General features: G+C 42.0%; 1 protein-coding gene across 1 annotated transcript in view; it reads left to right on the forward strand.

Annotated features, from left to right (window-relative positions):
- The first annotated feature begins 603 nt into the window (after positions 1-603).
- ANKRD53 (ankyrin repeat domain 53) overlaps positions 604-23053 on the forward strand; it is a 46236-nt gene continuing 23786 nt past the window's right edge. The window contains exon 1 of the mRNA XM_056552914.1: positions 604-644. Coding sequence (XP_056408889.1) covers positions 634-644 — 11 coding nt within the window. The 5' untranslated portion in view covers positions 604-633. The remainder of the gene's footprint in view (positions 645-23053) is intronic.

Genomic DNA, 23053 nt, shown 5'->3' on the forward strand with positions numbered 1-23053 from the left:
TGTGAGAAGAAGCCAGGGACCCCCCCCTCTGTGAAGATCGGAGCCCCTCACAGAGGAAGACCCCCCTTAGAGCAGGGAGAGAGTACAGCCCCAGGGACAGGTAGGGTTAACCAGTAAAGTCAAGTAAAAAAAAAAAGTGTAAAAAAAAAGGAAAATTACCCCCCCCCCCGACCTCCTAATAGGACCTAAAGGATCCGTCACAATCTTTTTAGTGTGACCCGGGCCCTATTAGGGGTTCAGGGCGCTGCAGCTTAATGTTGTTCAAAATTGTTTAAAATAATACTCAGTGCCAGTTTTTTGTTTCCTCCTCCCCCTCTCTTCCAAAAAATAAATAAAAAAAAAGGGGTATTAAACCTAAAATGTAAACCCCTTAAATGTTACCAATGAGAAGTACCGCTCACTGCACAGAGGGAAATAAATAATACCGCTAAAAAGTACAACACGTTCTGTAGAGGGAAAAAGCACCAAACTAGGAAGAGTGTAGATGAGTCAGGTGATCACCATTTCCCATCAGCCCCTGCTCCCTCCTGCAGTCTCATTACACTCCCTGTTGCCTGGTGACTGTGTTGCGGTTACACCCCGGCCGTGTGTCCTGTTCTGGAGAATATAAAAAGAGAAGAGACTGCGGCCGCCATGTCTGAGAGGTAAGTGACTGCACCAGAGACATTACATGAACTGTATGTACTATGTATTATAGGAATGTTACTGTAACCAGTGCCGGATTATAGGAATGTTACTGTATCCAGTGCCGGATTATAGAAATGTTACTGTATCCAGTGCCGGATTATAGGAATGTTACTGTATATAGTGCCGGATTATAGGAATGTTACTGTATCCAGTGCCGGATTATAGGAATGTTACTGTATATAGTGCCGGATTATAGGAATGTTACTGTAACCAGTGCCGGATTATAGGAATGTTACTGTATCCAGTGCCGGATTATAGGAATGTTACTGTAACCAGTGCCGGATTATAGGAATGTTACTGTATATAGTGCCGGATTATAGGAATGTTACTGTATATAGTGCCGGATTATAGGAATGTTACTGTATCCAGTGCCGGATTATAGGAATGTTACTGTAACCAGTGCTGGATTATAGGAATGTTACTGTATCCAGTGCCGGATTATAGGAATGTTACTGTAACCAGTGCCGGATTATAGGAATGTTACTGTATATAGTGCCGGATTATAGGAATGTTACTGTATCCAGTGCCGGATTATAGGAATGTTACTGTATATAGTGCCGGATTATAGGAATGTTACTGTATCCAGTGCCGGATTATAGGAATGTTACTGTATATAGTGCCGGATTATAGGAATGTTACTGTAACCAGTGCCGGATTATAGGAATGTTACTGTATCCAGTGCCGGATTATAGGAATGTTACTGTAACCAGTGCCGGATTATAGGAATGTTACTGTATATAGTGCCGGATTATAGGAATGTTACTGTATATAGTGCCGGATTATAGGAATGTTACTGTAACCAGTGCTGGATTATAGGAATGTTACTGTATCCAGTGCCGGATTATAGGAATGTTACTGTAACCAGTGCCGGATTATAGGAATGTTACTGTATATAGTGCCGGATTATAGGAATGTTACTGTAACCAGTGCCGGATTATAGGAATGTTACTGTAACCAGTGCCGGATTATAGGAATGTTACTGTAACCTGTGCCGGATTATAGGAATGTTACTGTATATAGTGCCGGATTATAGGAATGTTACTGTAACCAGTGCCGGATTATAGGAATGTTACTGTATCCAGTGCCGGATTATAGGAATGTTACTGTAACCAGTGCCGGATTATAGGAATGTTACTGTATATAGTGCCGGATTATAGGAATGTTACTGTATATAGTGCCGGATTATAGGAATGTTACTGTAACCAGTGCCGGATTATAGGAATGTTACTGTATCCAGTGCCGGATTATAGGAATGTTACTGTAACCAGTGCCGGATTATAGGAATGTTACTGTATATAGTGCCGGATTATAGGAATGTTACTGTATATAGTGCCGGATTATAGGAATGTTACTGTAACCAGTGCCGGATTATAGGAATGTTACTGTAACCAGTGCCGGATTATAGGAATGTTACTGTAACCTGTGCCGGATTATAGGAATGTTACTGTAACCAGTGCCGGATTATAGGAATGTTACTGTATATAGTGCCGGATTATAGGAATGTTACTGTAACCAGTGCCGGATTATAGGAATGTTACTGTAACCAGTACCGGATTATAGGAATGTTACTGTAACCAGTGCCGGATTATAGGAATGTTACTGTAACCAGTGCCGGATTATAGGAATGTTACTGTATATAGTGCCGGATTATAGGAATGTTACTGTAACCAGTGCCGGAATATAGGAATGTTACTGTATATAGTGCCGGATTATAGGAATGTTACTGTAACCAGTGCCGGATTATAGGAATGTTACTGTATATAGTGCCGGATTATAGGAATGTTACTGTAACCAGCGCCGGATTATAGGAATGTTACTGTATCCAGTGCCGGATTATAGGAATGTTACTGTAACCAGTGCCGGATTATAGGAATGTTACTGTAACCAGTGCCGGATTATAGAAATGTTACTGTAACCAGTGCCGGATTATAGGAATGTTACTGTAACCAGTGCCGGATTATAGGAATGTTACTGTAACCAGTGCCGGATTATAGGAATGTTACTGTATATAGTGCCGGATTATAGGAATGTTACTGTAACCAGTGCCGGATTATAGGAATGTTACTGTAACCAGCGCCGGATTATAGGAATGTTACTGTAACCAGCGCCGGATTATAGCAATGTTACTGTATCCAGTGCCGGATTATAGGAATGTTACTGTATCCAGTGCCGGATTATAGGAATGTTACTGTATCCAGTGCCGGATTATAGGAATGTTACTGTATCCAGTGCCGGATTATAGGAATGTTACTGTATCCAGTGCCGGATTATAGGAATGTTACTGTAACCAGTGCCGGATTATAGAAATGTTACTGTAACCAGTGCCGGATTATAGGAATGTTACTGTAACCAGCGCCGGATTATAGGAATGTTACTGTATCCAGCGCCGGATTATAGGAATGTTACTGTATATAGTGCTGGATTATAGGAATGTTACTGTATATAGTGCCGGATTATAGGAATGTTACTGTATCCAGCGCCGGATTATAGGAATGTTACTGTAACCAGTGCCGGATTATAGGAATGTTACTGTAACCAGTGCCGGATTATAGGAATGTTACTGTATATAGTGCCGGATTATAGGAATGTTACTGGAACCAGTGCCGGATTATAGGAATGTTACTGTATCCAGTGCCGGATTATAGGAATGTTACTGGAACCAGTGCCGGATTATAGGAATGTTACTGTAACCAGTGCCGGATTATAGGAATGTTACTGTATAGAGTGCCGGATTATAGGAATGTTACTGTATCCAGTGCCGGATTATAGGAATGTTACTGTATATAGTGCCGGATTATAGGAATGTTACTGTATCCAGTGTCGGATTATAGGAATGTTACTGTATCCAGTGCCGGATTATAGGAATGTTACTGTATATAGTGCCGGATTATAGGAATGTTACTGTATCCAGTGCCGGATTATAGGAATGTTACTGTATCCAGTGCCGGATTATAGGAATGTTACTGTAACCAGAGCCGGATTATAGGAATGTTACTGTATCCAGTGCCGGATTATCGGAATGTTACTGGAACCAGTGCCGGATTATAGGAATGTTACTGTAACCAGTGCCGGATTATAGGAATGTTACTGTAACCAGTGCCGGATTATAGGAATGTTACTGTAACCAGTGCCGGATTATAGGAATGTTACTGTATCCAGTGCCGGATTATAGGAATGTTACTGTAACCAGTGCCGGATTATAGGAATGTTACTGTATATAGTGCCGGATTATAGGAATGTTACTGTATATAGTGCCGGATTATAGGAATGTTACTGTAACCAGTGCCGGATTATAGGAATGTTACTGTAACCAGTGCCGGATTATAGGAATGTTACTGTAACCTGTGCCGGATTATAGGAATGTTACTGTATATAGTGCCGGATTATAGGAATGTTACTGTAACCAGTGCCGGATTATAGGAATGTTACTGTATCCAGTGCCGGATTATAGGAATGTTACTGTAACCAGTGCCGGATTATAGGAATGTTACTGTATATAGTGCCGGATTATAGGAATGTTACTGTATATAGTGCCGGATTATAGGAATGTTACTGTAACCAGTGCCGGATTATAGGAATGTTACTGTATCCAGTGCCGGATTATAGGAATGTTACTGTAACCAGTGCCGGATTATAGGAATGTTACTGTATATAGTGCCGGATTATAGGAATGTTACTGTATATAGTGCCGGATTATAGGAATGTTACTGTAACCAGTGCCGGATTATAGGAATGTTACTGTAACCAGTGCCGGATTATAGGAATGTTACTGTAACCTGTGCCGGATTATAGGAATGTTACTGTAACCAGTGCCGGATTATAGGAATGTTACTGTATATAGTGCCGGATTATAGGAATGTTACTGTAACCAGTGCCGGATTATAGGAATGTTACCGTAACCAGTACCGGATTATAGGAATGTTACTGTAACCAGTGCCGGATTATAGGAATGTTACTGTAACCTGTGCCGGATTATAGGAATGTTACTGTATATAGTGCCGGATTATAGGAATGTTACTGTAACCAGTGCCGGATTATAGGAATGTTACTGTATATAGTGCCGGATTATAGGAATGTTACTGTAACCAGTGCCGGATTATAGGAATGTTACTGTATATAGTGCCGGATTATAGGAATGTTACTGTAACCAGCGCCGGATTATAGGAATGTTACTGTAACCAGTGCCGGATTATAGGATGTTACTGTATCCAGTGCCGGATTATAGGAATGTTACTGTAACCAGCGCCGGATTATAGGAATGTTACTGTATCCAGTGCCGGATTATAGGAATGTTACTGTAACCAGTGCCGGATTATAGGAATGTTACTGTAACCAGTGCCGGATTATAGAAATGTTACTGTAACCAGTGCCGGATTATAGGAATGTTACTGTAACCAGTGCCGGATTATAGGAATGTTACTGTAACCAGTGCCGGATTATAGGAATGTTACTGTATATAGTGCCGGATTATAGGAATGTTACTGTAACCAGTGCCGGATTATAGGAATGTTACTGTAACCAGCGCCGGATTATAGGAATGTTACTGTAACCAGCGCCGGATTATAGCAATGTTACTGTATCCAGTGCCGGATTATAGGAATGTTACTGTATCCAGTGCCGGATTATAGGAATGTTACTGTATCCAGTGCCGGATTATAGGAATGTTACTGTATCCAGTGCCGGATTATAGGAATGTTACTGTATCCAGTGCCGGATTATAGGAATGTTACTGTAACCAGTGCCGGATTATAGAAATGTTACTGTAACCAGCGCCGGATTATAGGAATGTTACTGTATCCAGCGCCGGATTATAGGAATGTTACTGTATATAGTGCTGGATTATAGGAATGTTACTGTATATAGTGCCGGATTATAGGAATGTTACTGTATCCAGCGCCGGATTATAGGAATGTTACTGTAACCAGTGCCGGATTATAGGAATGTTACTGTAACCAGTGCCGGATTATAGGAATGTTACTGTATATAGTGCCGGATTATAGGAATGTTACTGTAACCAGTGCCGGATTATAGGAATGTTACTGTAACCAGTGCCGGATTATAGGAATGTTACTGGAACCAGTGCCGGATTATAGGAATGTTACTGGAACCAGTGCCGGATTATAGGAATGTTACTGTATCCAGTGCCGGATTATAGGAATGTTACTGGAACCAGTGCCGGATTATAGGAATGTTACTGGAACCAGTGCCGGATTATAGGAATGTTACTGTAACCAGTGCCGGATTATAGGAATGTTACTGTATCCAGTGCCGGATTATAGGAATGTTACTGTATCCAGTGCCGGATTATAGGAATGTTACTGTATATAGTGCCGGATTATAGGAATGTTACTGTATCCAGTGCCGGATTATAGGAATGTTACTGTATCCAGTGCCGGATTATAGGAATGTTACTGTATATAGTGCCGGATTATAGGAATGTTACTGTATCCAGTGCCGGATTATAGGAATGTTACTGTATCCAGTGCCGGATTATAGGAATGTTACTGTAACCAGAGCCGGATTATAGGAATGTTACTGTATCCAGTGCCGGATTATCGGAATGTTACTGGAACCAGTGCCGGATTATAGGAATGTTACTGTAACCAGTGCCGGATTATAGGAATGTTACTGTAACCAGTGCCGGATTATAGGAATGTTACTGTAACCAGTGCTGGATTATAGGAATGTTACTGTCACCAGTGCCGGATTATAGGAATGTTACTGTAACCAGTGCCGGATTATAGGAATGTTACTGTAACCAATGCCGGATTATAGGAATGTTACTGTATATAGTGCCGGATTATAGGAATGTTACTGTAACCAGTGCCGGATTATAGGAATGTTACTGTAACCAGTGCCGGATTATAGAAATGTTACTGTAACCAGTGCCGGATTATAGGAATGTTACTGTAACCAGTGCCGGATTATAGGAATGTTACCGTAATCAGTGCCGGATTATAAGAATGTTACCGTAATCAGTGCCGGATTATAGGAATGTTACTGTAACCAGTGCCGGATTATAGGAATGTTACTGTAACCAGTGCCGGATTATAGGAATGTTACTGTAACCAGTGCCGGATTATAGGAATGTTACTGTATCCAGTGCCGGATTATACGAATGTTACTGTAATCAGTGCCGGATTATAGGAATGTTACTGTATTCAGTGCCGGATTATAGGAATGTTACTGTGACCAGTGCCGGATTATAGCAATGTTACTGTAACCAGTGCCGGATTATAGGAATGTTACTGTCACCAGTGCCGGATTATAGGAATGTTACTGTAACCAGTGCTGGATTATAGAAATGTTACCGGAACCAGTGCCGGATTATAGGAATGTTACTGTAACCAGTGCCGGATTATAGGAATGTTACTGTATCCAGCTCCGGATTATAGGAATGTTACTGTAACCAGTGCCGGATTATAGGAATGTTACTGTAACCAGTGCCGGATTATAGGAATGTTACCGGAACCAGTGCCGGATTATAGGAATGTTACTGTATCCAGTGCCGGATTATAGGAATGTTACTGTAACCGATGCCGGATTATAGGAATGTTACTGTAACCAGCGCCGGATTATAGGAATGTCACTGTAACCAGTGCCGGATTATAGGAATGTTACTGTATCCAGTGCCGGATTATAGGAATGTTACTGTAACCAGTGCCGGATTATAGGAATGTTACTGTGACCTGTGCCGGATTATAGGAATGTTACTGTATCCAGTGCCGGATTATAGGAATGTTACTGTAACCAGTGCCGGATTATAGGAATGTTACTGTAACCAGTGCCGGATTATAGGAATGTTACTGTAACCAGTGCCGGATTATAGGAATGTTACTGTATATAGTGCCGGATTATAAGAATGTTACTGTAACCAGTGCCGGATTATAGGAATGTTACTGTAACCAGTGCCGGATTATAGGAATGTTACTGTAACCAGTGCCGGATTATAGGAATGTTACTGTATATAGTGCCGGATTATAGGAATGTTAATGTAACCAGTGCCGGATTATAGGAATGTTACTGTATCCAGTGCCGGATTATAGGAATGTTACTGTAACCAGTGCCGGATTATAGGAATGTTACTGTAACCAGTGCCGGATTATAGGAATGTTACTGTATCCAGTGCCGAATTATAGGAATGTTACTGTAACCAGTGCCGGATTATAGGAATGTTACTGTAACCAGTGCCGGATTATAGGAATGTTACTGTAACCAGTGCCGGATTATAGGAATGTTACTGTATATAGTGCCGGATTATAAGAATGTTACTGTAACCAGTGCCGGATTATAGGAATGTTACTGTAACCAGTGCCGGATTATAGGAATGTTACTGTAACCAGTGCCGGATTATAGGAATGTTACTGTATCCAGTGCCGGATTATAGGAATGTTACTGTATATAGTGCCGGATTATAGGAATGTTAATGTAACCAGTGCCGGATTATAGGAATGTTACTGTATCCAGTGCCGGATTATAGGAATGTTACTGTAACCAGTGCCGGATTATAGGAATGTTACTGTAACCAGTGCCGGATTATAGGAATGTTACTGTATCCAGTGCCGGATTAAAGGAATGTTACTGTAACCAGTGCCGGATTATAGGAATGTTACTGTAACCAGTGCCAGATTATAGGAATGTTACTGTAACCAGTGCCGGATTATAGGAATGTTACTGTAACCAGTGCCGGATTATAGGAATGTTACTGTCAACAGTGCCGGATTATAGAAATGTTACTGTCACCAGTGCCGGATTATAGGAATGTTACTGTAACCAGTGCCGGATTATAGAAATGTTACTGGAACCAGTGCCGGATTATAGGAATGTTACTGTAACCAGTGCCGGATTATAGAAATGTTACTGGAACCAGTGCCGGATTATAGGAATGTTACTTTATCCAGTGCCGGATTATAGGAATGTTACTGGAACCAGTGCCGGATTATAGGAATGTTACTGGAACCAGTGCCGGATTATAGGAATGTTACTGTATATAGTGCCGGATTATAGGAATGTTACTGTATCCAGTGCCGGATTATAGGAATGTTACTGTAACCAGAGCCGGATTATAGGAATGTTACTGTAACCAGTGCCGGATTATAGGAATGTTACTGTAACCAGTGCCGGATTATAGGAATGTTACTGTAACCAGTGCCGGATTATAGGAATGTTACTGTAACCAATGCCGGATTATAGGAATGTTACTGTATATAGTGCCGGATTATAGGAATGTTACTGTAACCAGTGCCGGATTATAGGAATGTTACTGTAACCAGTGCCGGATTATAGGAATGTTACTGTAACCAGTGCCGGATTATAGGAATGTTACTGTCACCAGTGCCGGATTATAGGAATGTTACTGTAACCAGTGCCGGATTATAGGAATGTTACTGTAACCAATGCCGGATTATAGGAATGTTACTGTATATAGTGCCGGATTATAGGAATGTTACTGTAACCAGTGTCGGATTATAGGAATGTTACTGTAACCAGTGCCGGATTATAGAAATGTTACTGTAACCAGTGCCGGATTATAGGAATGTTACTGTAACCAGTGCCGGATTATAGGAATGTTACCGTAATCAGTGCCGGATTATTAGAATATTACCGTAATCAGTGCCGGATTATAGGAATGTTACTGTAACCAGTGCCGGATTATAGGAATGTTACTGTAACCAGTGCCGGATTATAGGAATGTTACTGTATCCAGTGCCGGATTATAGGAATGTTACTGTAATCAGTGCCGGATTATAGGAATGTTACTGTATTCAGTGCCGGATTATAGGAATGTTACTGTAACCAGTGCCGGATTATAGGAATGTTACTGTAACCAGTGCCGGATTATAGAAATGTTACTGTAACCAGTGCCGGATTATAGGAATGTTACTGTAACCAGTGCCGGATTATAGGAATGTTACCGTAATCAGTGCCGGATTATAAGAATGTTACCGTAATCAGTGCCGGATTATAGGAATGTTACTGTAACCAGTGCCGGATTATAGGAATGTTACTGTAACCAGTGCCGGATTATAGGAATGTTACTGTAACCAGTGCCGGATTATAGGAATGTTACTGTATCCAGTGCCGGATTATAGGAATGTTACTGTAATCAGTGCCGGATTATAGGAATGTTACTGTATTCAGTGCCGGATTATAGGAATGTTACTGTAACCAGTGCCGGATTATAGGAATGTTACTGTAACCAGTGCCGGATTATAGGAATGTTACTGTAACCAGTGCCGGGATATAGGAATGTTACTGTAACCAGTGCCGGATTATAGGAATGTTACTGTAACCAGTGCCGGATTATAGGAATGTTACTGTAACCAGTGCCGGATTATAGGAATGTTACTGTAACCAGTGCCGGATTATAGGAATGTTACTGTAACCAGTGCCGGATTATAGGAATGTTACTGTAACCAGAGCCGGATTATAGGAATGTTACTGTAACCAGTGCCGGATTATAGGAATGTTACTGTATCCAGTGCCGGATTATAGGAATGTTACTGTAACCAGTGCCGGATTATAGGAATGTTACTGTATATAGTGCCGGATTATAGGAATGTTACTGTAACCAGTGCCGGATTATAGGAATGTTACTGTAACCAGTGCCGGATTATAGGAATGTTACTGTAACCAGTGCCGGATTATAGGAATGTTACTGTAACCAGTGCCGGATTATAGGAATGTTACTGTAACCAGTGCCGGATTATAGGAATGTTACTGTATATAGTGCCGGATTATAGGAATGTTACTGTATATAGTGCCGGATTATAGGAATGTTACTGTAACCAGTGCCGGATTATAGGAATGTTACTGTATCCAGTGCCGGATTATAGGAATGTTACTGTAACCAGTGCCGGATTATAGGAATGTTACTGTATATAGTGCCGGATTATAGGAATGTTACTGTATATAGTGCCGGATTATAGGAATGTTACTGTAACCAGTGCCGGATTATAGGAATGTTACTGTAACCAGTGCCGGATTATAGGAATGTTACTGTAACCTGTGCCGGATTATAGGAATGTTACTGTAACCAGTGCCGGATTATAGGAATGTTACTGTATATAGTGCCGGATTATAGGAATGTTACTGTAACCAGTGCCGGATTATAGGAATGTTACCGTAACCAGTACCGGATTATAGGAATGTTACTGTAACCAGTGCCGGATTATAGGAATGTTACTGTAACCTGTGCCGGATTATAGGAATGTTACTGTATATAGTGCCGGATTATAGGAATGTTACTGTAACCAGTGCCGGATTATAGGAATGTTACTGTATATAGTGCCGGATTATAGGAATGTTACTGTAACCAGTGCCGGATTATAGGAATGTTACTGTATATAGTGCCGGATTATAGGAATGTTACTGTAACCAGCGCCGGATTATAGGAATGTTACTGTAACCAGTGCCGGATTATAGGATGTTACTGTATCCAGTGCCGGATTATAGGAATGTTACTGTAACCAGCGCCGGATTATAGGAATGTTACTGTATCCAGTGCCGGATTATAGGAATGTTACTGTAACCAGTGCCGGATTATAGGAATGTTACTGTAACCAGTGCCGGATTATAGAAATGTTACTGTAACCAGTGCCGGATTATAGGAATGTTACTGTAACCAGTGCCGGATTATAGGAATGTTACTGTAACCAGTGCCGGATTATAGGAATGTTACTGTATATAGTGCCGGATTATAGGAATGTTACTGTAACCAGTGCCGGATTATAGGAATGTTACTGTAACCAGCGCCGGATTATAGGAATGTTACTGTAACCAGCGCCGGATTATAGCAATGTTACTGTATCCAGTGCCGGATTATAGGAATGTTACTGTATCCAGTGCCGGATTATAGGAATGTTACTGTATCCAGTGCCGGATTATAGGAATGTTACTGTATCCAGTGCCGGATTATAGGAATGTTACTGTATCCAGTGCCGGATTATAGGAATGTTACTGTAACCAGTGCCGGATTATAGAAATGTTACTGTAACCAGCGCCGGATTATAGGAATGTTACTGTATCCAGCGCCGGATTATAGGAATGTTACTGTATATAGTGCTGGATTATAGGAATGTTACTGTATATAGTGCCGGATTATAGGAATGTTACTGTATCCAGCGCCGGATTATAGGAATGTTACTGTAACCAGTGCCGGATTATAGGAATGTTACTGTAACCAGTGCCGGATTATAGGAATGTTACTGTATATAGTGCCGGATTATAGGAATGTTACTGTAACCAGTGCCGGATTATAGGAATGTTACTGTAACCAGTGCCGGATTATAGGAATGTTACTGGAACCAGTGCCGGATTATAGGAATGTTACTGGAACCAGTGCCGGATTATAGGAATGTTACTGTATCCAGTGCCGGATTATAGGAATGTTACTGGAACCAGTGCCGGATTATAGGAATGTTACTGGAACCAGTGCCGGATTATAGGAATGTTACTGTAACCAGTGCCGGATTATAGGAATGTTACTGTATCCAGTGCCGGATTATAGGAATGTTACTGTATCCAGTGCCGGATTATAGGAATGTTACTGTATATAGTGCCGGATTATAGGAATGTTACTGTATCCAGTGCCGGATTATAGGAATGTTACTGTATCCAGTGCCGGATTATAGGAATGTTACTGTATATAGTGCCGGATTATAGGAATGTTACTGTATCCAGTGCCGGATTATAGGAATGTTACTGTATCCAGTGCCGGATTATAGGAATGTTACTGTAACCAGAGCCGGATTATAGGAATGTTACTGTATCCAGTGCCGGATTATCGGAATGTTACTGGAACCAGTGCCGGATTATAGGAATGTTACTGTAACCAGTGCCGGATTATAGGAATGTTACTGTAACCAGTGCCGGATTATAGGAATGTTACTGTAACCAGTGCTGGATTATAGGAATGTTACTGTCACCAGTGCCGGATTATAGGAATGTTACTGTAACCAGTGCCGGATTATAGGAATGTTACTGTAACCAATGCCGGATTATAGGAATGTTACTGTATATAGTGCCGGATTATAGGAATGTTACTGTAACCAGTGCCGGATTATAGGAATGTTACTGTAACCAGTGCCGGATTATAGAAATGTTACTGTAACCAGTGCCGGATTATAGGAATGTTACTGTAACCAGTGCCGGATTATAGGAATGTTACCGTAATCAGTGCCGGATTATAAGAATGTTACCGTAATCAGTGCCGGATTATAGGAATGTTACTGTAACCAGTGCCGGATTATAGGAATGTTACTGTAACCAGTGCCGGATTATAGGAATGTTACTGTAACCAGTGCCGGATTATAGGAATGTTACTGTATCCAGTGCCGGATTATACGAATGTTACTGTAATCAGTGCCGGATTATAGGAATGTTACTGTATTCAGTGCCGGATTATAGGAATGTTACTGTGACCAGTGCCGGATTATAGCAATGTTACTGTAACCAGTGCCGGATTATAGGAATGTTACTGTCACCAGTGCCGGATTATAGGAATGTTACTGTAACCAGTGCTGGATTATAGAAATGTTACCGGAACCAGTGCCGGATTATAGGAATGTTACTGTAACCAGTGCCGGATTATAGGAATGTTACTGTATCCAGCTCCGGATTATAGGAATGTTACTGTAACCAGTGCCGGATTATAGGAATGTTACTGTAACCAGTGCCGGATTATAGGAATGTTACCGGAACCAGTGCCGGATTATAGGAATGTTACTGTATCCAGTGCCGGATTATAGGAATGTTACTGTAACCGATGCCGGATTATAGGAATGTTACTGTAACCAGCGCCGGATTATAGGAATGTCACTGTAACCAGTGCCGGATTATAGGAATGTTACTGTATCCAGTGCCGGATTATAGGAATGTTACTGTAACCAGTGCCGGATTATAGGAATGTTACTGTGACCTGTGCCGGATTATAGGAATGTTACTGTATCCAGTGCCGGATTATAGGAATGTTACTGTAACCAGTGCCGGATTATAGGAATGTTACTGTAACCAGTGCCGGATTATAGGAATGTTACTGTAACCAGTGCCGGATTATAGGAATGTTACTGTATATAGTGCCGGATTATAAGAATGTTACTGTAACCAGTGCCGGATTATAGGAATGTTACTGTAACCAGTGCCGGATTATAGGAATGTTACTGTAACCAGTGCCGGATTATAGGAATGTTACTGTATATAGTGCCGGATTATAGGAATGTTAATGTAACCAGTGCCGGATTATAGGAATGTTACTGTATCCAGTGCCGGATTATAGGAATGTTACTGTAACCAGTGCCGGATTATAGGAATGTTACTGTAACCAGTGCCGGATTATAGGAATGTTACTGTATCCAGTGCCGAATTATAGGAATGTTACTGTAACCAGTGCCGGATTATAGGAATGTTACTGTAACCAGTGCCGGATTATAGGAATGTTACTGTAACCAGTGCCGGATTATAGGAATGTTACTGTATATAGTGCCGGATTATAAGAATGTTACTGTAACCAGTGCCGGATTATAGGAATGTTACTGTAACCAGTGCCGGATTATAGGAATGTTACTGTAACCAGTGCCGGATTATAGGAATGTTACTGTATCCAGTGCCGGATTATAGGAATGTTACTGTATATAGTGCCGGATTATAGGAATGTTAATGTAACCAGTGCCGGATTATAGGAATGTTACTGTATCCAGTGCCGGATTATAGGAATGTTACTGTAACCAGTGCCGGATTATAGGAATGTTACTGTAACCAGTGCCGGATTATAGGAATGTTACTGTATCCAGTGCCGGATTAAAGGAATGTTACTGTAACCAGTGCCGGATTATAGGAATGTTACTGTAACCAGTGCCAGATTATAGGAATGTTACTGTAACCAGTGCCGGATTATAGGAATGTTACTGTAACCAGTGCCGGATTATAGGAATGTTACTGTCAACAGTGCCGGATTATAGAAATGTTACTGTCACCAGTGCCGGATTATAGGAATGTTACTGTAACCAGTGCCGGATTATAGAAATGTTACTGGAACCAGTGCCGGATTATAGGAATGTTACTGTAACCAGTGCCGGATTATAGAAATGTTACTGGAACCAGTGCCGGATTATAGGAATGTTACTTTATCCAGTGCCGGATTATAGGAATGTTACTGGAACCAGTGCCGGATTATAGGAATGTTACTGGAACCAGTGCCGGATTATAGGAATGTTACTGTATATAGTGCCGGATTATAGGAATGTTACTGTATCCAGTGCCGGATTATAGGAATGTTACTGTAACCAGAGCCGGATTATAGGAATGTTACTGTAACCAGTGCCGGATTATAGGAATGTTACTGTAACCAGTGCCGGATTATAGGAATGTTACTGTAACCAGTGCCGGATTATAGGAATGTTACTGTAACCAATGCCGGATTATAGGAATGTTACTGTATATAGTGCCGGATTATAGGAATGTTACTGTAACCAGTGCCGGATTATAGGAATGTTACTGTAACCAGTGCCGGATTATAGGAATGTTACTGTAACCAGTGCCGGATTATAGGAATGTTACTGTCACCAGTGCCGGATTATAGGAATGTTACTGTAACCAGTGCCGGATTATAGGAATGTTACTGTAACCAATGCCGGATTATAGGAATGTTACTGTATATAGTGCCGGATTATAGGAATGTTACTGTAACCAGTGTCGGATTATAGGAATGTTACTGTAACCAGTGCCGGATTATAGAAATGTTACTGTAACCAGTGCCGGATTATAGGAATGTTACTGTAACCAGTGCCGGATTATAGGAATGTTACCGTAATCAGTGCCGGATTATTAGAATATTACCGTAATCAGTGCCGGATTATAGGAATGTTACTGTAACCAGTGCCGGATTATAGGAATGTTACTGTAACCAGTGCCGGATTATAGGAATGTTACTGTAACCAGTGCCGGATTATAGGAATGTTACTGTATCCAGTGCCGGATTATAGGAATGTTACTGTAATCAGTGCCGGATTATAGGAATGTTACTGTATTCAGTGCCGGATTATAGGAATGTTACTGTAACCAGTGCCGGATTATAGGAATGTTACTGTAACCAGTGCCGGATTATAGAAATGTTACTGTAACCAGTGCCGGATTATAGGAATGTTACTGTAACCAGTGCCGGATTATAGGAATGTTACCGTAATCAGTGCCGGATTATAAGAATGTTACCGTAATCAGTGCCGGATTATAGGAATGTTACTGTAACCAGTGCCGGATTATAGGAATGTTACTGTAACCAGTGCCGGATTATAGGAATGTTACTGTAACCAGTGCCGGATTATAGGAATGTTACTGTATCCAGTGCCGGATTATAGGAATGTTACTGTAATCAGTGCCGGATTATAGGAATGTTACTGTATTCAGTGCCGGATTATAGGAATGTTACTGTAACCAGTGCCGGATTATAGGAATGTTACTGTAACCAGTGCCGGATTATAGGAATGTTACTGTAACCAGTGCCGGGATATAGGAATGTTACTGTAACCAGTGCCGGATTATAGGAATGTTACTGTAACCAGTGCCGGATTATAGGAATGTTACTGTAACCAGTGCCGGATTATAGGAATGTTACTGTAACCAGTGCCGGATTATAGGAATGTTACTGTAACCAGTGCCGGATTATAGGAATGTTACTGTAACCAGAGCCGGATTATAGGAATGTTACTGTAACCAGTGCCGGATTATAGGAATGTTACTGTATCCAGTGCCGGATTATAGGAATGTTACTGTAACCAGTGCCGGATTATAGGAATGTTACTGTATATAGTGCCGGATTATAGGAATGTTACTGTAACCAGTGCCGGATTATAGGAATGTTACTGTAACCAGTGCCGGATTATAGGAATGTTACTGTAACCAGTGCCGGATTATAGGAATGTTACTGTAACCAGTGCCGGATTATAGGAATGTTACTGTAACCAGTGCCGGATTATAGGAATGTTACTGTCACCAGTGCCGGATTATAGGAATGTTACTGTAACCAGTGCCGGATTATAGGAATGTTACCGGAACCAGTGCCGGATTATAGGAATGTTACTGTAACCAGTGCCGGATTATAGGAATGTTACTGTATCCAGCTCCGGATTATAGGAATGTTACTGTAACCAGTGCCGGATTATAGGAATGTTACTGTAACCAGTGCCGGATTATAGGAATGTTACCGGAACCAGTGCTGGATGATAGGAATGTTACTGTATCCAGTGCCGGATTATAGGAATGTTACTGTAACCGGTGCCGGATTATAGGAATGTTACTGTATATAGTGCCGGATTATAGGAATGTTACTGTAACCAGTGTCGGATTATAGGAATGTTACTGTAACCAGTGCCGGATTATAGAAATGTTACTGTAACCAGTGCCGGATTATAGGAATGTTACTGTAACCAGTGCCGGATTATAGGAATGTTACCGTAATCAGTGCCGGATTATTAGAATATTACCGTAATCAGTGCCGGATTATAGGAATGTTACTGTAACCAGTGCCGGATTATAGGAATGTTACTGTAACCAGTGCCGGATTATAGGAATGTTACTGTAACCAGTGCCGGATTATAGGAATGTTACTGTATCCAGTGCCGGATTATAGGAATGTTACTGTAATCAGTGCCGGATTATAGGAATGTTACTGTATTCAGTGCCGGATTATAGGAATGTTACTGTAACCAGTGCCGGATTATAGGAATGTTACTGTAACCAGTGCCGGATTATAGGAATGTTACTGTAACCAGTGCCGGATTATAGAAATGTTACTGTAACCAGTGCCGGATTATAGGAATGTTACTGTAACCAGTGCCGGATTATAGGAATGTTACCGTAATCAGTGCCGGATTATAAGAATGTTACCGTAATCAGTGCCGGATTATAGGAATGTTACTGTAACCAGTGCCGGATTATAGGAATGTTACTGTAACCAGTGCCGGATTATAGGAATGTTACTGTATTCAGTGCCGGATTATAGGAATGTTACTGTAACCAGTGCCGGATTATAGGAATGTTACTGTAACCAGTGCCGGATTATAGGAATGTTACTGTAACCAGTGCCGGGATATAGGAATGTTACTGTAACCAGTGCCGGATTATAGGAATGTTACTGTAACCAGTGCCGGATTATAGGAATGTTACTGTAACCAGTGCCGGATTATAGGAATGTTACTGTAACCAGTGCCGGATTATAGGAATGTTACTGTAACCAGTGCCGGATTATAGGAATGTTACTGTAACCAGAGCCGGATTATAGGAATGTTACTGTAACCAGTGCCGGATTATAGGAATGTTACTGTATCCAGTGCCGGATTATAGGAATGTTACTGTAACCAGTGCCGGATTATAGGAATGTTACTGTATATAGTGCCGGATTATAGGAATGTTACTGTAACCAGTGCCGGATTATAGGAATGTTACTGTAACCAGTGCCGGATTATAGGAATGTTACTGTAACCAGTGCCGGATTATAGGAATGTTACTGTAACCAGTGCCGGATTATAGGAATGTTACTGTAACCAGTGCCGGATTATAGGAATGTTACTGTCACCAGTGCCGGATTATAGGAATGTTACTGTAACCAGTGCCGGATTATAGGAATGTTACCGGAACCAGTGCCGGATTATAGGAATGTTACTGTAACCAGTGCCGGATTATAGGAATGTTACTGTATCCAGCTCCGGATTATAGGAATGTTACTGTAACCAGTGCCGGATTATAGGAATGTTACTGTAACCAGTGCCGGATTATAGGAATGTTACCGGAACCAGTGCTGGATGATAGGAATGTTACTGTATCCAGTGCCGGATTATAGGAATGTTACTGTAACCGGTGCCGGATTATAGGAATGTTACTGTAACCAGCACCGGATTATAGGAATGTTACTGTAACCAGTGCCGGATTATAGGAATGTTACTGTATCCAGTGCCGGATTATAGGAATGTTACTGTAACCAGTGCCAAATTATAGGAATGTTACTGTATCCAGTGCCGGATTATAGGAATGTTACTGTGACCAGTGCCGGATTATAGGAATGTTACTGTATCCAGTGCCGGATTATAGGAATGTTACTGTAACCAGTGCCGGATTATAGGAATGTTACTGTGACCAGTGCCGGATTATAGGAATGTTACTGTAACCAGTGCCGGATTATAGGAATGTTACTGTATCCAGTGCCGGATTATAGGAATGTTACTGTGACCAGTGCCGGATTATAGGAATGTTACTGTAACCAGTGCCGGATTATAGAAATGTTACTGTATCCAGTGCCGGATTATAGGAATGTTACTGTAACCGATGCCGGATTATAGGAATGTTACTGTATCCAGTGCCGGATTATAGGAATGTTACTGTAGCCAGTGCCGGATTATAGGAATGTTACTGTAACCAGTGCCGGATTATAGGAATGTTACTGTAACCAGTGCCGGATTATAGGAATGTTACTGTAACCAGTGCCGGATTATAGGAATGTTACTGTAACCAGTGCCGGATTATAGGAATGTTACTGTAACCAGTGCCGGATTATAGGAATGTTACTGTAACCAGTGCCGGATTATAGGAATGTTACTGTAACCAGTGCCGGATTATAGGAATGTTACTGTAACCAGTGCCGGATTATAGGAATGTTACTGTATCCAGTGCCGGATTATAGGAATGTTACTGTAACCAGCGCCGGATTATAGGAATGTTACTGTAACCAGTGCCGGATTATAGGAATGTTACTGTAACCAGTGCCGGATTATAGGAATGTTACTGTAACCAGCGCCGGATTATAGGAATGTTACTGTAACCAGTGCCGGATTATAGGAATGTTACTGTAACCAGTGCCGGATTATAGGAATGTTACTGTAACCAGTGCCGGATTATAGGAATGTTACTGTAACCAGTGCTGGATTATAGGAATGTTACTGTATATAGTGCCGGATTATAGGAATGTTACTGTATCCAGTGCCGGATTATAGGAATGTTACTGTATCCAGTGCCGGATTATAGGAATGTTACTGTATATTTAGTGATGATTTGATACAATTATTGTAATGATTATAATACAGACCCCTTCCTCTCCTCACAGCCGTGTGACTGTGCTCCTATCTGATATTCAGGACTCTGCCCCCTTCAGGACATGAGGAGTATGAGCAGAGTTGACCCCCTGCTGACCCCTCGCTGACCCCCCGCTGACCCCAGTAATCTCCGGCTGCCCGCGGCTCTGCTGAGGGATTACAGGGGAATTATTTAATAAAACTCTATAGAACATTACCGGCCCCACGCGATGGCTCCAGCCCCGATCCTCAGGACAATACTACATCTATGGATGGACCCTTGGGGGGGCACTAGGGGTCCGAATACTCCCACAAGGGCACAAAAAATTCTGCATATTCCCCATTTTGTTCTAAGGAAATAGTAAAAAGTTATCCAGACTCCACTCCGATCTTTCATGGCCCCATCTGTCCCCAGCACCTACCTAGTGATAGACTCATGTACAATAGTGGTCTCCAGCATCTACCTAGTGATAGACTCATGTACAATAGTGGTCTCCAGCACCTACCTAGTGATAGACTCATGTACTATAGTGGTCTCCAGCATCTACCTAGTGATAGACCCATGTACTATAGTGGTCTCCAGCATCTGCCTAGTGATAGACCCATGTACAATAGTGGTCTCCAGCACCTACCTAGTGATAGACCCATGTACAATAGTGGTCTCCAGCATCTACCTAGTGATAGACTCATGTACTATAGTGGTCTCCAGCATCTACCTAGTGATAGACCCATGTACTATAGTGGTCTCCAGCATCTGCCTAGTGATAGACCCATGTACAATAGTGGTCTCCAGCACCTACCTAGTGATAGACCCGGGTACAATAGTGGTCTCCAGCATCTGCCTAGTGATAGACCCATGTACAATAGTGGTCTCCAGCACCTACCTAGTGATAGACCCATGTACAATAGTGGTCTCCAGCATCTACCTAGTGATAGACCCATGTACAATAGTGGTCTCCAGCATCTACCTAGTGATAGACCCATGTACAATAGTGGTCTCCAGCATCTACCTAGTGATAGACCCATGTACAATAGTGGTCTCCAGCATCTACCTAGTGATAGACTCATGTACAATAGTGGTCTCCAGCATCTACCTAGTGATAGACCCATGTACAATAGTGGTCTCCAGCATCTACCTAGTGATAGACCCATGTACAATAGTGGTCTCCAGCATCTACCTAGTGATAGACCCATGTACAATAGTAGTCTCCAGCATCTACCTAGTGATAGACCCATGTACTATAGTGGTCTCCAGCATCTACCTAGTGATAGACCCATGTACAATAGTGGTCTCCAGTACCTACCTAGTGATAGACTCATGTACAATAGTGGTCTCCAGCATCTACCTAGTGATAGACCCATGTACAATAGTGGTCTCCAGCATCTACCTAGTGATAGACCCATGTACAATAGTGGTCTCCAGTACCTACCTAGTGATAGACTCATGTACAATAGTGGTCTCCAGCATCTACCTAGTGATAGACCCATGTACTATAGTGGTCTCCAGCATCTACCTAGTGATAGACCCATGTACAATAGTGGTCTCCAGCACCTACCTAGTGGTAGACCCATGTACTATAGTGGTCTCCAGCATCTACCTATTGATAGACCCATATACTATAGTGGTCTCCAGCACCTACCTAGTGATAGACCCATGTACAATAGTGGTCTCCAGCATCTACCTAGTGATAGACCCGGGTACAATAGTGGTCTCCAGCATCTACCTAGTGATAGACCCATGTACAATAGTGGTCTACAGCATCTACCTAGTGATAGACCCATGTACAATAGTGGTCTCCAGCATCTACCTAGTGATAGACTCATGTACAATAGTGGTCTCCAGCATCTACCTAGTGATAGACCCATGTACAATAGTGGTCTCCAGCATCTACCTAGTGATAGACCCATGTACAATAGTGGTCTCCAGCATCTACCTAGTGATAGACCCATGTACAATAGTGGTCTCCAGCATCTACCTAGTGATAGACCCGGGTACAATAGTGGTCTCCAGCATTTACCTAGTGATAGACCCATGTACAATAGTGGTCTCCAGCACCTACCTAGTGATAGACCCATGTACAATAGTGGTCTCCAGCATCTGCCTAGTGATAGACCCATGTACAATAGTGGTCTCCAGCATCTACCTAGTGATAGACTCATGTACAATAGTGGTCTCCAGCATCTACCTAGTGATAGACTCATGTACAATAGTGGTCTCCAGCATCTACCTAGTGATAGACCCATGTACAATAGTGGTCTCCAGCATCTACCTAGTGATAGACCCATGTACAATAGTGGTCTCCAGCATCTACCTAGTGATAGACCCATGTACAATAGTGGTCTCCAGCATCTACCTAGTGATAGACCCATGTACAATAGTGGTCTCCAGCACCTACCTAGTGATAGACCCATGTACTATAGTGTTCTCCAGCATCTACCTAGTGATAGACCCATGTACAATAGTGGTCTCCAGTATCTACCTAGTGATAGACCCATGTACAATAGTGGTCTCCAGCATCTACCTAGTGATAGACCCATGTACAATAGTGGTCTCCAGCATCTACCTAGTGATAGACCCGGGTACAATACTGGTCTCCAGCATCTACGTAGTGATAGACCCGGGTACAATAGTGGTCTCCAGCATCTACCTAGTGATAGACCCATGTACAATAGTGGTCTCCAGCATCTACCTAGTGATAGACCCATGTACAATAGTGGTCTCCAGCATCTACCTAGTGATAGACCCATGTACAAAAGTAGTCTCCAGCATCTACCTAGTGATAGACCCATGTACTATAGTGGTCTCCAGCATCTACCTAGAGAGACCCATGTAAAATAGTGGTCTCCAGCATCTACCTAGTGATAGACCCATGTACAATAGTGGTCTCCAGCATCTACCTAGTGATAGACCCATGTAAAATAGTGGTCTCCAGCATCTACCTAGTGATAGACCCATGTACAATAGTGGTCTCCAGCATCTACCTAGTGATAGACCCGGGTACAATAGTGGTCTCCAGCATCTACCTAGTGATAGACCCATGTACAATAGTGGTCTCCAGCATCTACCTAGTGATAGACCCATGTACAATAGTGGTCTCCAGCATCTACCTAGTGATAGACCCGGGTACAATAGTGGTCTCCAGCATCTACCTAGTGATAGACCCGGGTACAATAGTGGTCTCCAGCATCTACCTAGTGATAGACCCATGTACAATAGTGGTCTCCAGCATCTACCTAGTGATAGACCCATGTACAATAGTGGTCTCCAGCATCTACCTAGTGATAGACCCATGTACAATAGTAGTCTC

This window comes from Hyla sarda, chromosome 1 (genome assembly GCF_029499605.1).
Source record: "Hyla sarda isolate aHylSar1 chromosome 1, aHylSar1.hap1, whole genome shotgun sequence".
Taxonomy (NCBI): domain Eukaryota; kingdom Metazoa; phylum Chordata; class Amphibia; order Anura; family Hylidae; genus Hyla; species Hyla sarda.